This window comes from Oryctolagus cuniculus, chromosome 1, assembly GCF_051225735.1.
Source record: "Oryctolagus cuniculus isolate XC-2025 breed Fujian yellow rabbit chromosome 1, ASM5122573v1, whole genome shotgun sequence".
Taxonomy (NCBI): domain Eukaryota; kingdom Metazoa; phylum Chordata; class Mammalia; order Lagomorpha; family Leporidae; genus Oryctolagus; species Oryctolagus cuniculus.
Genome location: NC_142867.1, coordinates 61,156,635 through 61,174,081, shown reverse-complemented (window position 1 = coordinate 61,174,081; position 17,447 = coordinate 61,156,635). Strand labels below are relative to the sequence as shown.

Here is a 17,447-nt window from a genome sequence, read left to right as displayed (position 1 = left end):
TATTAAATGGGAAATAAAAGTAAAGTAAATTGAAATACTTTAGTGAATGCTCTGACTGGATATTGCAGACTGCCTCATCAGAACAATATGTGGGAACATTATCTAATTTGGATACTGGTCAGGAGAGCTTGTTGGGGACAGTACATGTGTGGGAGTTAACCAGAATAAGAGAGGAAATGGACTAAGCTGACGAAATAGTTGAAGCCAAACATGAGTAGAATTTCAGACAGAATTGGAAGTTAACTTAGGAGTGACACATGTTGTGGACAATGTTGTTTTGTTTTGATGTGGATAAAAGCTACATATACTTTTTCACTTTGATGTTCTCATTTGAGGTCTGGTGTTAGTTAATATAATATTTAAGGCTGGGTAAGAGAAATCACTGAAACTCTTTAAAGTATCACCGAGGAACTACTTGTACACAACGGTGTCAATATCCCACAGGCACTAGCGACTCAGGATTTGTATGCACATTCTTTAGCTGGAAATATGTATTACTGACAGGATGCCAGCCAAAGACCAAACCACGAGGATGCTATTCAAACATCCACCTAATGTGTCTTCAAGTTAATGTCCATTTGCTTATTTTGGCAATTATAACTAATTGGTCATATTTTGAATAATCCTTAAAATTGTTTTCTAAAATCGTTTTCTAAAATCAGGAGACAAAGTAGAAGCCAGGAAAAAATAAATGGCAAACACATACTTTATTTAAAGTTCATGGAGATGGATGTATTTACTGATATTCCAAACCTTTGACTACTTTTTACAAGATTCCTCTATCAACTGACATGTTATCATTCCTGTATTCTGATGTCTTAGAAATCAATTTATTGACATCTTCTATTACATTAATTCAGGCTGCCTTTATCTACTTTGCTATAACAATTAATATACCCTGTTGCTTATCTTTAGAACAACCTGTTCTCATTTCATCTAGGCACATATCAGGATGCTAAAAATGATTAAGTGAATGAATAAATCTATTTAGGCTTTCATGAAACCATTATAATAGCCTTTTAAATTAATCTAGGGGCCAGCTTTGTTGGGTAGCAGCTTAAACCACCATTTGTGATGCTGGCATTCTCTATTGGTGCTGATTGGTGTCTTAACTGCTCCACTTTGATCCAGCTCCCTGGTAATGTGCCTGGGAAAGCAGCAGAAGATGGACGAAGTACTCGGGCTCTTGCCACCCACATGGGTGACTTCAGCCTGGCCCAGCTCTGGAGTTGCAGTTATTTGGGGAGTGAAACAACAGATGGAAGATCTCTCTGTTTCTCCCTCTCTCTCTGTAATTGCCTTTCAAAGAAATACCTAAATTGTTTAAAAAATAAATCTAGAAGAATTTCAGACTTATTTGTAAAATCAGATAAATTATAAACACATGAAGCTAAAACTCAATAGAAGTATTAAAGTTAAAAGGAAATTTTCAAATTTCCTTTCCCAGCTCACCCTATAAAAATTCTCCCATAAATATGTCTCTTAGAATAGTTGACACATATTCTTCTAAGCTTTTAAATGTTAATGCCAACATGAAAACCAAATCAACATTAATAACATATACTAACACTGTACTATGATTTTCTGTATTTACTTAACAATCTATATTGGCGTCTTTTGATTTTCATTTACACAGCTTAACTTTATTCTTCCATTAAATGGATACATCAAAATTTTTAAATTTTTTAAAAAACCACTCCCCTGTTAAAATTTAAATGGATGCCAGCTTTTCAATGTTCCTTTTCCATATTACATTAAATTTTATATTGTAAATGTTGCAACAGTGACTATCTTTATGTATTTTTGCTTGCATAACTATATCTCTATGCTTAAGACTTTCCAGGCCGGCGCCACGGCTCACTAGGCTAATCCTCTGCCTGTGGCTCTGGCATCCCGGGTTCTAGTCTTGGTTGGGGTGCCGGATTCTGTCCTGGTTGCTCCTCTTCCAGTCCAGCTCTCTGCTGTGGCCCGGGAGTGCAGTGGAGGATGGCCCAAGTCCTTGAGCCCTGCACCCGCATGGGAGACCAGGAGGAAGCACCTGGCTCCTGGCTTCGGATCGGCACAGCGTGCCGGCTGTAGCACACCGGCCATAGTGGCCATTTACAGGGTGAACCAATGGAAAAGGAAGACCTTTCTCTCTCTCTCTCTCTCTCTCACTGTCTAACTCTGCCTGTCAAAAAAAAAAAAGACTTTCCTAATCTGATAAATAATGCACTTCATCCATCTTTTACATTGAATTCAATTATTAAAGAGATTGATATTGCTTTATGCACTTATTAAACATTAATATTTCTTTTTATATAATTTAATTCTTCATATCATTTAATTTTTTTTGGATCAAAGGGCTTTGCCTTAGTATATTTTTAATTTGGATTAGTCTCTAGTTATGCTGCATTTTGTCATGAGATTTATTATCTCTTATTTAACTAACTCTGTTGAATAATCTGTTTTTTTCTATTGTTGTTTTGTTCTTCTTTCTCCTCTTAGATACCATCTGGGTACATATTTGGTAAGGGCTGTAGGATGTGAAGAAGGTAGCTTACACACAACTTTGTGGTACTTGATAAATCCAAAGTAAACTTTGGATCCAAAACCTAGAATTCTAGTTGAGGCTTCTCTGAATTTCCCTCTTTTTTAACTGAGTCTATTGATAATGCAATGAACTTAACGTAGATTTGAGCATAGATGAAATCCGCTGCTGCTGACTATCAGATATTTTTAGAAAGCCTGACTTGGACCAGGGAAAGGGCAGTCAGGATGAGAGACACAGAGAAGTGCATGAGGCACTTAGCAAGTACAACAGACACTGCCCGGCTACTGGGAGGAGGGAAAGAGAGAGAGAGAGAGAGAGAGAGAGAGAGAGAGAGAGAGAGAGAGAGAGAAAGGAGAGAGACACCCTGAAGAATGGAATAAATGAGTTGTGTATCATGCCACAAAAGAGTTTTGGAAGAAAGGCTGAACTTCTTCAATTAAATTCCACAAGAGCAGATTATTAAATGGATTAGACAGAGGCACCAATGCCATTGATTATGTGGGGCTCCCCCTCTCAGGATTTACCTTCTATGAGTGTTGGCAACAGGGGTCAATCTATTAAGTTATTGGGGACTATCTTTTCTTGGAAAGGTCACCAACCTACAAACATCTGAAGAGGCAGATTAAATCAACTAAACCTTAAATATTAATTCCTTAAAATTAATTTTTTAAAGATTTATTTATTTACTTAAAAGTCAGAGTTACACAGAGCAAGAAGGAGAGACAGAGAGGTCTTCCATCCGCTGGTTCACTCCCCATTTGGATCCCAAACCAGGAGTCAGGAGCTTCTTCTGGGTCTCCCACGTGGGTGCAGGGGCCCAAGGACTTGAGCCATCTTCTACTGCTTGTGATGCTTGTGCTGTAGGCAACAGCTTGACCCACTATACATATGCCAGCCCCCTAAGCCTTACAGTTTAAGCAATTTAAGGAGGAAATTTCTTTAGCTCCTATTTACATGGGTGGACTTCCGTTTTACAGTTATGAGAATCAGGGTAGATATTGGGGGAAAGCAAGGATTTGCTTAGTTTTTTTTTTTTTTTTTTTTTTTTTTGACAGGCAGAGTTGGACAGCAAGAGAGAGAGAGAGACAGAGAGAAAGGTGCTCCCCACTCCGTTGGTTCACCCCCCAAATGGCTGCCACGGCCGGCACCAGTGCTGTGCCGATCCGAAGCCAGGAGCCAGGTGCTTCCTCCTGGTCTCCCATGCGGGTGCAGGGCTCAAGGACTTGGACCATCTTCCACTGCCTTCCCGGGCCACAGCAGAGAGCTGGACTGGAAGAGGAGCAACCAGGACAGAATCTGGCGCCCCAATCGAGACTAGAACCCTGTGTGCCGGTGCTGCAGGCAGAGGATTAGCCAAGTGAGCCGTGGTGCTGGCCTTGCTTAGGTTTTATACTTTGAGCCTCCCCTTGTGATCTTATACAGCAGTCAGACAAGCTCCCCAGGGCTGGGATTCCACATTGAATTTTATTAAAAAGTCTTTGACTTAGCAATTATTTTGTTCCCACATTTTCTTAGGAAACTCATCAGTTGCTGATAGGTAGGCAGAACTGGATTTAGCTATATGACTGGTATCTCTGAGAAAATATTGTTTTAATGCCACTTCTATTATAACTTAAAATTGAGACTGACAGTTTGGCAGATATTTATTGACAAAGGAAACAGAAGAGAGTTAGTTTATTATTTCCTAGAAGTGACAGTGAGGGAGAGGCTTTAATGCAGATGACTGTAGATAATTATAATGATAGTTGTAAAATTTTTATTTCCAGTTCATGAACCACGTTCAATCCATGAACTTAATGGCCACATCCAACTTAAGTAGCTTTGATCCAGGCCCATTCATCCTCCTGGGAATCCCAGGACTGCAGAAGTTGCATGTGTGGATTGGGATTCCCTTCTTTATTATCTACCTCGTGGGCTTTGCAGGCAACAGTATCCTTCTCTACCTTATTTCCATGGAGCACAGGCTCCATGAGCCCATGTTCTTTTTCCTTGCCATGCTGGCTGCTACAGATCTCATCCTGTCTAATACGTGTGTACCCAAAACATTGAGCATCTTCTGGCTGGGTCCCCAAGAAATCGCCTTTGCTGGATGTCTTACTCAGATGTTTTTCCTCCACTTCAGTTTTGCCATGGATTCTGCCATCCTGTTGGCTATGACATTTGATCGCTATGTGGCTATTTGCTTCCCCCTACAATATAACATGATTCTCACTCGTCAGATTGTTACTAAAATAACAATGGGCATTATCAGCAGGAGCTTTTGTATCATCTTCCCCTGTGTGTTCCTATTAAAGCGATTACCTTTTTGTAGAACCCTCATTATCCCCCACACATATTGTGAGCACATAGGCATTGCCCGGCTTGCCTGTGCAGACATCTCCATCAACATCTGGTATGGCTTTGCTGTGCCTATCATGACTGTCACGTCAGACCTGATCCTCATTGGTGTCTCCTACACTCTCATCCTTCGTGCAGTCTTCAACCTTCCATCCTGGGATGCTCGCCAGAAGGCCCTAAGCACATGTGGTTCCCATGTGTGTGTCATTCTTATATTCTACACACCAGCCATATTCTCTGTCCTTGCCCACCGTTTTGGTCACAATATTCCTCACTCTTTCCATATACTGTTTGCCAACCTCTATGTAGCCATCCCTTGTGCACTCAATCCAATCATCTATGGAGTAAAGACCAAGAAGATTCGTGACAGAATCTTTGTTCTCTTCTTCCTTAAGGGGAATCAGTGACACGAGGCTAAGAGCTTGGAAAAAAACAGGTAATTGTATTGATTTTGCAGTGCTTCCAATTTTTTAAAAGCTGGAATCTCTAATTTATATAAAACCCAAAATCTACTATGGGTTGTAGCAAGAGATGAACCAAGATGAGCAGGTAGATGTCAAGAGATAAAAAATAAAAGTGGAAGAATACATATTTACCTGAAAAGATATTTAGAAGATTTTTTTAAAAAGATTTATTTGAAAAGTAGAGTTACAAAGAGGGAGAGGCAGAGGCAGAAGCAAGGAGAGAAATCTTCCATCCCATGGTTCACTCCTCAAATGATCACGACAGCCAGGGTTGGGCCAGGCTGAAGTCAGGAGTGAGGAGCTCCATCTGGGTCTTCCACATGGATGCAGGAGCTCAAGCACTTGTGCCATCTTCTGCTGCCTTCCCAGGTGCATTAACAGGGAGCTGGACCGGAAGCAGAGCAGCCAGGACACAAATTGGTGTCCACATGGAATGCTGGCAATGCAGATAGTGGCCCAACCCACTACTCCACAATGCTGGCTACTGGAATGAGATGTTTATATAATTTTGAGATATGATTTCCAAGATATATGAAATAGCTTTAATCATAAATAATGTAGACAGATTGTTCTTATAACAGGCTTTAAAAAGGTAAGGTAAGACTTCACAATTTGGGAAAATTTGTAAGGAAATTTCCAGGGAGAGAACTGATAAAGATAATAGCAAAAGATTACCCTTTCTTTTTTTTAAAATTTTTTTTTATTTTTTGACAGGCAGAGTGGACAGTGAGAGAGAGAGAGACAGAGAGAAAGGTCTTCCTTTTGCCGTTGGTTCACCCTCCAATGGCCGCCACGGCTGGCGCTCTGTGGCCGGCGCACCACGCTGATCCGATGGCAGGAGCCAGGTACTTCCCCTGGTCTCCCATGGGGTGCAGGGCCCAAAGACCTAGGCCATCCTCCACTGCACTCCCGGGCCCCAGCAGAGAGCTGGCCTGGAAGAGGGGCAACCGGGACAGAATCTGGCGCCCCGAACGGGACTAGAACCCGGTGTGCCGGCGCCGCAAGGCGGAGGATTAGCCTAGTGAGCCACGGCGCCGGCCAAGATTACCCTTTCTTAAAGAATACTCCAAAAAAATTAATTATCTGAGGCAGTAGTCCTCAAACTTTAATAAGTGTAAGAGTCACCTGGGGAACTTAAGAATAATGCCAATTCCCAGACTGTGTTCTGCTTCAGACGTTCTCTTCATTCTTTAATAATTCTGTAGATGATTCTGATATTAAGGAATCTTGGTTTCTTCTCGATCAGACAAGTGTGGTCCTTTGTCCTAGACATGGTTTTTAATTGACTTTCTGGGTCCAGAAATAACAACTTTCTTTTGTCCTCTACACAACTGCTTCTTGACTGATAGTATTCATCCATACTTGTCCCAACTTTAAATCTGCTATCATAAAAAACAAGATCAATTATCTCCTTGTTGCAATTATCTTCTTAGCCTGGGTTACTCTAGCTTCTTTAAAAAATTTTTGGCTTCTGACACAATGTAATTTTCTGAAAAAACAAAATTTTGTCATGTTTCTTAGTGATTTTAGTTGTATAAATGATTATTTAGTAACTTGATGTAGCAGATTTTATTTTAAAACATGGCCAACACAATATCTTCTATTTCCTCTGTTTTTATGTAGTTTGAACTTTTTGTCATTCCCATGTTAGTTTGAATCCAGTTTCCCCCATTTCTTGAATAGGAACTTGGCATAAGGATTTCTTGGTAAATAGCATCCAGTGGGAGTAGCATTCCTAATCTTGGAACCCCAGAGATTAGGTCATAAAAATCTTTGTAACTTTTACATGTCTTTTATTTTTATTTTATTTTATTTTTTTTTTGACAGGCAGAGTGGACAGTGAAAGAGAGACAGAGAGAAAGGTCTTCCTTTTGCCATTGGTTCACCCTCCAATGGCCACCACGGCCGGCGCACCGCGCTGATCCAATGGCAGGAGCTAGGTGCTTCTCCTGGTCTCCCATGGGGTGCAGGGCCCAAGCACTTGGGCCATCCTCCACTGCCTTCTCGGGCCACAGCAGAGAGCTGGCCTGGAAGAGGGGCAACCGGGACAGAATCCGGCGTCCTGACCGGGACTAGCACCCGGTGTGCCGGCGCCACTAGGTGGAGGATTAGCCTACTGAGCTGCGGCGCCGGCCTTACATGTCTTTTAAAATATTTGATTTTAGTAGGCTCCTTTTGGAGCCCAACTGCTATGATGTAAGCATCCCTGGTAACATGGAAGATTCGTCTCTAAATATTCTAGTAGATGTTCCCAACTGAGATCTCAGCCAAGAGCCAATAATAAATGCCAAGCTATCAGACATATCAGTAAGCCATCTTAGACATTCATTCCCATGAAGCAGGAATGGGTCTTTATTAAGACACTGATGATGTACTTCTGGCTGTATTTTAGAATTATAATGAAAGTGTGACTCTTATATGACTCTCTCACTATTTTATAGTTTAGTATCTATTGTATTTATCCTGCTTCTGCATCACCATTATATGTTCTCTATCTAAGTGTAGATAATTCATTTATTTACTTCACAGGTCTTCAAGTTGAGAGGAATAATATTCAAAGAGCTATGTACAAGAAACTGAACTAAAAGGGAATATTCTTACTTTGTCCTGATTTAGAGAATGAGATAAATGGGTTTTGAATTAATTCCATAGTGCAAAGGAGATTTTGACATCTTAGAGAAAAGGTGAGTGTATTTTTGATGCAGGAGGTGGTATGTATTATTATGATTCAAGGGTAGACTAGTACAGGTTTTGTTTACCAAAGAGACTAGAAATGATATTTTGCATCCCATGTGGTTTGCTGCCATATGACCTTGCTGCTCTCCCAAGAGACACAGTCTAATTCCTCTCCTTTTTTTTTCTGGGATGGCCTTAGTGACTTCTTTGAAAAATAAATGTGACATTTCAAGATATTTGAGGCAAGTTATAAGAAACAACAGGAACCAGCAGTGTGGTGTAGCAAACTAAGCCCCAACTTGTCACCCTGGAATCCCATATCAGAGTACAAATTGAAGTCCATGCTACTCTGTTTATGTTCTAACTCCCTCCTACTGTGCCTGGCAAAGTAGTGGAAAATGGCCCATGTATTGGGTCCCTGCCTTCCACCAGGGAGACTTAGATGAAGTTCCAGCTTTCTGGGCTCCTGGCTGCCACTTAGCCCAGCCCCAGCTTATGTGACCATTTGTGAATCAGATGCAAGATTCTCTTGCTCGCTTGCTATTTAAATGTTTGTGTCACTCTGTCTGTCAAATAAAGAACTCATTTTAAAAAAGAAATCTTACAACTTCCTCATTGGTGTCATTGAACATTTATTTTCTGCACACTCTCTAGTATACAGTCAGCCAAGAATTCCAAACCAAACGGAGAGGTTGTGTGGTCTGCAGCCTTGACTGAGCTCCTACTTAACAGCTAGCATCAGCTACACCAGTTCTAGTCAAGTTTGTATTTTGTATACTTTTAAATATTTTATGCACATTTCCTCCTTTTATTGTATTCACTTGACTTCAACATTTTCCTCCTAACAGCTATCCTTATTCATCTCCTTCACTGGTTCCTCTTCTTCATATAACCTCTACATACTAGGGTTTAGACTTCCTTTCTATATACCCACTTTATTTGGATCTCATTAGACACGTAGCTTTAAATATTGCCATTAAGATGGAGCAAATGTCTGCCACAGTGGATAAAATGCCACTTAGGATACATGTATTCCACATTGGAGTGATTCCAGTTTCCTGTTGATGTGCATCTTGGAAAGCAGCAGGTGGTGGTTCAAGTAGTCAGGTTCCTGCCACCCACACAAGAAGCCTGGTTTGAGTACTGGGCATTTGGGGAATAAACTAGAGGTTTGGATTCTCTCTCTCTCTCTCAATCTCTCTCTCTCTGCCCATATCTCTCTCCCTCTTGCTTTCCCTCTCATAAATTAATAAAATAGATAAAAATTGCATATTTTCATTATGATGATGAATAACAAGTATATATCTTCAGTGATGACCACCCTTTCTCTACACTACTGCCTTGTATATCAGAAACTTTCAATATGTCATTTTTCTCTGTGAATTATGAGGAAAATGTGCCTCTTTACCATGAACCATAATTAGCAGCCCTTTTGACTGAGCAGCTTATCATCTGGTATAATTAGTTGAAGCAGAAAAGACAAAGAATGGCCTTAATAAAGATACAGAATGTTAAAGGAAAAGAGAATATTAAACTTAAGGCCAACCTAGAGAAACTCAGATTAGATTCTGTTCTTTCAAACAGATGATGATCTGATGCTAGATTAGGCAACCAAAGGAGCTGTGCAAATTCCAACTCAGGATATAGCTCTTCCCATTCCATCTTCATGTACTGTCTTCCCCCTTCTCTCAGTATGACAAGATCTGACCACACTTTTTGTCTAAAGATGAGATCTCTTTGTGCAGGACCACAGTGACCTCTTCTGCTTGAACATTTAAAAAATGTTCAGCCTTTAGAAGAAGACCCTGACATGACTAGTGCATCTCTCCAGAGATCTTATTTGTAAATTCACCTTTGCATTTGACATCTGGGACCACTGGTGCTCTGAGTTACAGCACAGTCTCCCTGGTCTACAAACACCTTCACAGGATGGAGATAAATGAGACCAGATTTCAGATTCAGGAACTATACTACTTGTGCTGGATCAAGTCTTCTGTAGGGCTGCAGAGCACTGAAGCTGGGTGAGTGTTACATGATTGAGATGGACAGAAAACAAAAAAACAAAGCTGAAGGCAGTCTACAAAGCCAGGGACAGTGGTAGGAAACGAAAGAAAGAGATCATATCGTACAAAGATATTGGTGTCCTTGGCTACTCTAGAGGCCATTTAGTACTGCCCCCTAATTTTATTACACAAACTATAATTCCTTGAATACTGCAGGTATTTGAGTAACCTTAATGTGTACCTAAAATTATCATCAGTAAGTTGTTTGCTTTGCACCTGAATCTTTTCTGCTGTAGAGGTTTCAGTCTCCTACTATTTTCCTGTGGGCATAAGGCAGTCAGATGGATCTCTAGGATCAGTCTTTCATGAAACGATGATGAGATAATAGTTTCTTTGCTCTTTTTAAAATAATCTTTTCTGTATATAAATAAGTTATGCAGTATGATGTTGATACAGAGTCAGTGGAATCGTCACTTTAGGGAAGCAGAATAGTTAATTCTTGCTCTCATATCAGTCAGACTGGCAAGACTGGAATGAAGCCATATTTGTTCAGTAATGAGCAATCTAGGACCCTCACAGTATTTCCAGAGAGCTTGGAAGATCAGCAACCCATTTGACATTCCATCTCACTGATGTCTGAGCACAGCTGGTAATCACCTCTCCCCCCACTCACACCTAATTTTCTTAGTATAAGCAGTCCTAGAAATTTATCTACATAAAACTAGAAATCCTTGCTACATAATCCTCAAGTTTTGTTTTATCCATGGCAACATCAAGTCACTGCCTCACTAAACACCTTAATAGAAGCTGTCCCTTTAATAGAAATAAGGTAAGTATTGTTTCACTTTTACTCTTACCTTAGTGGCAACATAGTACAAACTTGCCATTTAGAGTTGAAGGTCCCCAAATGCCACAATGGTTCTTTGATCACAGGGAAATTAATGAGACGAATTCAGTAACATTAGGATTGTTGGAGAACCATCCTATTTCACATCTTGTGAGAATTCACTCAACAGTAAATTGAGGACTAGTCTTGGATATCTGTGAAGAGAGTACTTGATTAAGAAAAGGGTGAGACCACAGTGTCCTCGTCCTCAGATTATGGACTGAAAAAAGATCAATATTTCTTTCCACCTGAAGAACTAAATGAAGTTGCCTCCTTTTAACAGATGAATACATAGAGAAATGGATTTAGAGATTTCAAAATCATGAGAAAAATGAGTATTATAACTAACATGCATTCTGCTACAGAGACTAGATTATATGCATTATGAGTTTTTTCTCAGTGAATTATTCAAATATTCTGTGAAATATTGTTATCTGCTATATTAGGAAACTGAGGAGAGAGGGTAATAAGAAAATTGGTCAAGGTAAAATGGCTAGATTACAACTGGAAGAGAGCCATTTTTTTAACCCAGGTAGTCTACATCTAGATTCTCATCTGTTATTTTTCAGATTGGGCCATAGCAGGAGAGCTTCAGGAAGTGACAACATTGGGAGTCAAGTCATACAAGAAATGTTTAAAGCTCCTGAAGGAAACTTAGATTTGGAGACTCATTTCACTCCCTCAAGGAAGCTTTCCCTGGGCAGGAACTGGCTCAAGTAACTTTTCTTCCTGGCATACATCATTATAGCATTTTATGCATAGTAGTTTATTAATTTTATCTTCTTATTTATAAGGTTACCATATCATTGAGAATCAATGGTCTTACACTTTTATGTATATGAAATCCCTCAAAGAATAATATAGTACATAATAGAACATTGAAAAATTTTCTGATAAAGGAATAAAATGAAAGACCAACCTTATAAAGAATACAAGTGTTTGTAAAACTGAAAGAAATAATCATTCAATGTGGGTTTTGATCATCAATGCTGGCTCAGTGAAAACAGCAAGCTTCTCAGAATTAGAGGGTGTGAAGTTGATAATGGTTGCTTCAAGCAAGCATAAATTCCCTCTCACTAGGAATGTACAAGTAACTGCCACATAGTAATTTTCAGGGCATCTCATTTGGAAGTCAAGCATCATAGAATTATTGAACTACAGGTGCTTCATAACTTATTTCCTAACTAAATGGTAAGATTATATCACATTGGCTTGTCCAAAAATAAATGGAAAGTATGTTATTATAAAAATTAAAAGAAAAAATAAGAAAGGAAGGAGGAGAGTTAGAGTGTGGGAGGGAGGGTAAAGTAGGAAGTATCACTATGCTCCTAAATCTGTATATATGAAATACATGAAATTTGTTTGGCTTATATGAATAAAAATTATAAAAAATTAAAATTTAAATTTAAAACATCTTATATTACTAAGATAGTAGCCAAAAATATTTACTTCTCCAAAATGTCTATAATGTGATGGTTATTTACAATTACTTACTTTAGAAATTATAATTGACAATGTGAGGATGAGAGAAAAAGATAATCATGTGCTATTTACAGGATATAAAAAGAATCTGGATGTTATATTATAGTTTTATGATGAGACGCAGAATTTCTTTTTTTTTTAAAGATTTATTTATTTGAAAGTCAGAGTTACACAGAGAGAGGAGAGGCAGAGAGAGAGAGAGAGAGAGAGAGAGAGGTCTTCCATCTGATGGTTCACTCCCCAATTGGCCGCAATGGCTGGAGCTACGTCAATCTGAAGCCAAGAGCCAGGAGCCTCTTTGGGTCTCCCACGTGGGTGCAGGGGCCCAAGGACTTGGGCCATCTTCTACTGCTTTCCCTGGCAATAGCAGAGAGCTGGATGGGAAGTAGAGCAGCCGGGTTTCGAACCGGCACCCAATGGGGTGCTGGTGCTTCAGGCCTGGGCGTTAACCCGCTGTGCAACAGCGCCGGCCCCCGAGACGCAGAATTTCTATTTAAAGATATATCTGGGCCGGTGCCGCGGCTCACTAGGCTAATCCGGGTTCTAGTCCTGGTCGGGGCGCCGGATTCTGTCCCGGTTGCCCCTCTTCCAGGCCAGCTCTCTGCTGTGGCCCAAGAAGGCAGTGGAGGATGGCCCAAGTGCTTGGGCCCTGCACCCCATGGGAGACCAGGAGAAGCACCTGGTTCCTGCCATCGGATCAGCGTGGTGCACTGGCCACAGAGCGCTGGCCGCAGCGCCATTGGAGGGTGAACCAACGGCAAAAGGAAGACCCTTCTCTCTGTCTCTCTCTCTCACTGTCCACTCTGCCTGTCAAAAAATTAAAAAAAAAAATAAAATGAATAAAAAAATAAAGATATATCTGGCAGTTTAACAGGATGAATAAAATGTTTCATTTTAAACTAAATATTAAAAACTTAATTCACTTTGCTGAAAAAAATTATAATGAATTTTGCATATGTAAGGAGATATGCAATTATAGTAAAACTGACAGGAAACTCTACTGTCATGACCTTAGAATACAGATATTAAAATTAAAACTCAAAAAACTTTATAACTTACACAATTTTCAATGTTAATATAAACTTGCAATGTATATGAGAAATGCATATTCTAATTACTAAATAAATAAAATTCAATGCATTATAGTTGGTCTTTTAATAATGCAGTTTTAGCTGAGCAGAGGATTGAAGGAAGAATATTCTGTAGAATCATTATACAACTGTTTAATTCTATCTTAGGTTCTACCACATTCTAAAATTCTTTTTAGGAGAGAATGAGTGGATGAAGTTAATGTTAGTACATTTTCCAAAAACGAGAATATTTGACCTCCAAAGACTGGACTTCAGCAAGGTAAGAATGATGAGATTGATTTCACTTTCAGGGTCTCCCAAGGCAGGGCTGGCCTCAGGCTTTTTCTCTCTTTTCTCTGTTCCTTTTGGCATGATCTCATTGTTTGAGATCATGGTCCTAAAGTGACCACACTCTAAAGCTGTTAAAGAAGACAAGAGAAGATACATTTTAAAGTTCATTTATACATTTTCTTTGTTTATTTGAAAGGCAGAGTGACAGAAAGAGAGAGCGAGTGAGCGAGCAAGATCGCCCATCTTCTGGTTAACTCCTTCAAATGCCCACAATAGCTGGGGCTGGACAGGCCAAAGCCAGGAACCAGGAACTCAGTGTGAGTTGGGATTAAGCACTTGGCCCACCACCTGCTGCCTCCCAGGGTGCACGTTAGTAGGAAGTTGGATCAGAAGGAGAGGCAGGACTTGATTCCAGGCAGTCAGAAACGAGATGGTGTTCCAAGTAGTGCTTAACCTGCTGCACCACACACACACTGCTAGATCTGTTTTTTTTTTTTTTTTAAATCAAACTGATGTATATGACTAATCAAGAAAACAGAAATTTACTCTATATATTGGATTATATTATAAATGTATTTAAAACGTGATGATGAGGAGGAACATTTCTTGAAATGTATACAGTGAAAAGAATGATAGGAATCACATCACAGATCCAACAAGAGACTGTCTTGCCTGATTCATAAGGAGCACTCCCAAGAGGAAATATCATTTTTCAAACATGGCCACTTACCTAAGTCTGTTAAATAATCAATTACTAAATTCAATCTTTCATTAATTATTCATTAAATATTATTTGTTGGCTTAATGTAAGGCAGAGGTGTATGTAAGGCAGAGGTGCTGGCTACAGTGAAAATAATACTCAGAAATTTCACAGTATAATGGGGAGATGGACATACACATAATGATGAAGCAGTTTTATATTTCTAAAGGGGGGCATATTGAAGATACTCTTTCCATGGAGAAAGACCTTAGAGAAGGTCTTCAAAGAAAAAGACATATTCAGAAGATTTTTAAATTATTTTTAGGAGCTTGACAGTTGACCAAATGGAATCAACTTTTCTGTGCAGTTAAGAAGACCATGTGAAAAAGCATGCTGGTGCAAGAAACCATGCTTATAGACATGCTTCAGCTCCAATATATGGCTGGAACATGAGGTGCACAGTGGAATGTGGTTCTAGATAGGTAGGCAAGAGCAAGCTCAAGAAGAGCATTGCATGTAATTATATTAGAATCCAAGTGAAACAATGAAATTAGATATCATGGGGGAGAATATAATACAGAGACCATTAACAGACATAGGAAGTCATAAATGCTCGGAAGTTCCCTGAGTAAGTGACAGCAGGCACCATTACAGTCCTTCAACTGAAGGGACAAGAAGAAATATGTTTACCTGACCAAAACAGAGGCAGAAACGTGATTTAGACAGGGTTGCTTCAAGCTTGCAGTAGCCCTGCTGAGAGAGAGCTGAAGCGATAATCACCTGACCTCACTTTTCTCACTACTTCCAATCTCCTGTTGATGTTTCCTCATGCCAGATACAGCTACAAGTGAGAGGATAAAGGAGTTCATTCATACATTCCATATCAATCAGGATTCCAGGAGCCAGAATGTAATGGAAAGTGGTGAAGCATAGACTAGATAAGGTTAATGCAGACATTCTGCACAGCACAGAAAAAGAAAAGTTATATATGCATTATAGTTTATTGCATTCTGCGTTTTAGAATATTTAGACATAAGGTAGAAACCTCATTGGAAGGAAGTGCTGCAAGTAGGCACTGTAGACACAAAATTATTTTTAGTATCCATTCAAGAAGTGAGGGAATTGATGGGGAAGAAATACAAGAATTTGAATAGATATTTAGAAGGGACAAATGGCATATAGGATTACATCATTTCATTTTCTCATTATTTTAGGAAAATCAAGCCTCTGTTTTCTGTATCATTATGCACTCAGCAACTGTCCACAATGACACTGCCTTTCACCCCTCCACATTTATTTTACTTGGAATCCCTGGGATGCAAGACAAGCACATTTGGATCGCCATCCCCTTCTGCTCCCTGTATATCCTTGCTCTGGTGGGCAATGGCACCATCCTCTACATTGTCATGATGGACAGAGCTCTGCACGAGCCGATGTACCTCTTCCTGTGCTTACTTTCCATCACTGACGTGATACTCTGTTCTACCACATTGCCCAAAATGCTAACAATCTTCTGGCTCAAATACCATGTAATTTCCTTCCATGGCTGTCTCACCCAGATGTTTTTTGTGCATGCAGTCTTTGCAACAGAGTCAGCTGTTCTACTGGCTATGGCTTTTGATCGCTATGTGGCTATCTGCCGTCCACTTCATTATACATCCATCCTCAACGCCGCCATGATTGGAAAGATTGGTCTGGCATGTGTGATTCGTGGCCTTCTTTTCGTTTTCCCTTTTGTCATCCTCATTGAACGCTTACCCTTCTGTGGACGTCATATCATCCCCCACACCTACTGTGAGCACATGGGTATAGCCAAGCTGGCCTGTGCCAGCATCAAGCCCAACACCATTTACGGTCTCACTGTGGCACTTTCAATCACTGGAATGGATGTGGTCCTCATAGCCTCCTCCTACGTCCTGATCCTGCAGGCTGTGCTACGACTGCCCTCCAAGGATGCCCAATTCCGAGCATTTAGCACTTGTGGAGCCCATATTTGTGTAATTCTTGTCTTCTATATTCCTGCCTTTTTTTCTTTTTTCACCCACCGCTTTGGTCACCAAGTACCTCCTCAGGTCCACATTGTACTTGCAAATCTTTATCTCCTGGTGCCTCCCGTTCTCAACCCCATGGTCTATGGCATTAATACCAAACAGATCCGCCTGAAAATGTTTGGCTTTTTTGTGGGGAGGATGTAACAATATTCTCTACGTACCTCAAGAACCAATGATAAAATTATAATGAAGCTTTTATCTTCTTCAACATATCTTATCCTTGGACTACAGGTTGCTTCTTCCAGTAATCGTTGCAAATCAGTATCATGCATTATCTGAGAGTTTTTAAAATATTTATAACTTATCTGTGTCAGCTAAATCTTCAGAATACCATTTCTTATAAAATTATTATGTGATCTGTTAATAGGCCTATAGGTCCTGAGTCATCCTAGACAAAAATAAGGAGATAAGGTAGTATACTGGAAAGTAAGAGTTGGGGGCCGGTGCTGTGGCATAGTGGGTAAAGCTGCCACTTGCAGTGCCAGCATCCCATATGGGTGCCAATTCTAGTCCCAGCTGCTCTACTTCCTATCCAACTCTCTGCTATGGCCTGGGAAAGCAGTAGAGGTGGCTCAAGTGCATGGACCCCTGAACCCACCTGGGAGACCAGGAAGAAGCTCCTGGCTCCTGGCTTCAGATCAGCACAGCTCTGGCTGTTGTGGCCATCTGGAGAATGAACCAGCAGATGGAAGATTTCTCTCTCTGCCTTTCTGTAAAATCTGCCTTTCAAATAAATAAATAAATATTTTTATTTAAAAAAAAGAAAGAGTTGATGAGAAGTATTCTTTCCATGTATAGAAATACCATGTGCCAGAGGTAGGAGAAAACACTCATAAGAGGAACTGAGAATATGCACAAACACTACAGAGTAATTGAATAGATTACTGCCAGCACTGTCTTAGACCAAGAGCATCTTCAGTGAGAGCATCAGTCCTTGGCTAGAGATGGCTGCAA

General features: G+C 40.0%; 2 protein-coding genes across 2 annotated transcripts; both read left to right on the top strand.

Annotated features, from left to right (window-relative positions):
* Nucleotides 1–4,320: 4,320 nt before the first annotated feature.
* OLR153 (olfactory receptor Olr153) lies at nt 4,321–5,277 on the top strand. The gene has a single exon (NM_001171474.1). The coding sequence runs from the start codon at nt 4,321–4,323 to the stop codon at nt 5,275–5,277; it is 957 nt and encodes a 318-aa protein (NP_001164945.1).
* A 10,409-nt stretch (nt 5,278–15,686) lies between these two features.
* Nucleotides 15,687–16,637, top strand: LOC100353648 (olfactory receptor 52D1-like). Its single transcript, XM_002708562.5, has one exon. It carries the CDS (start codon nt 15,687–15,689, stop codon nt 16,635–16,637), a length of 951 nt encoding a protein of 316 aa, XP_002708608.3.
* Nucleotides 16,638–17,447: the final 810 nt, after the last annotated feature.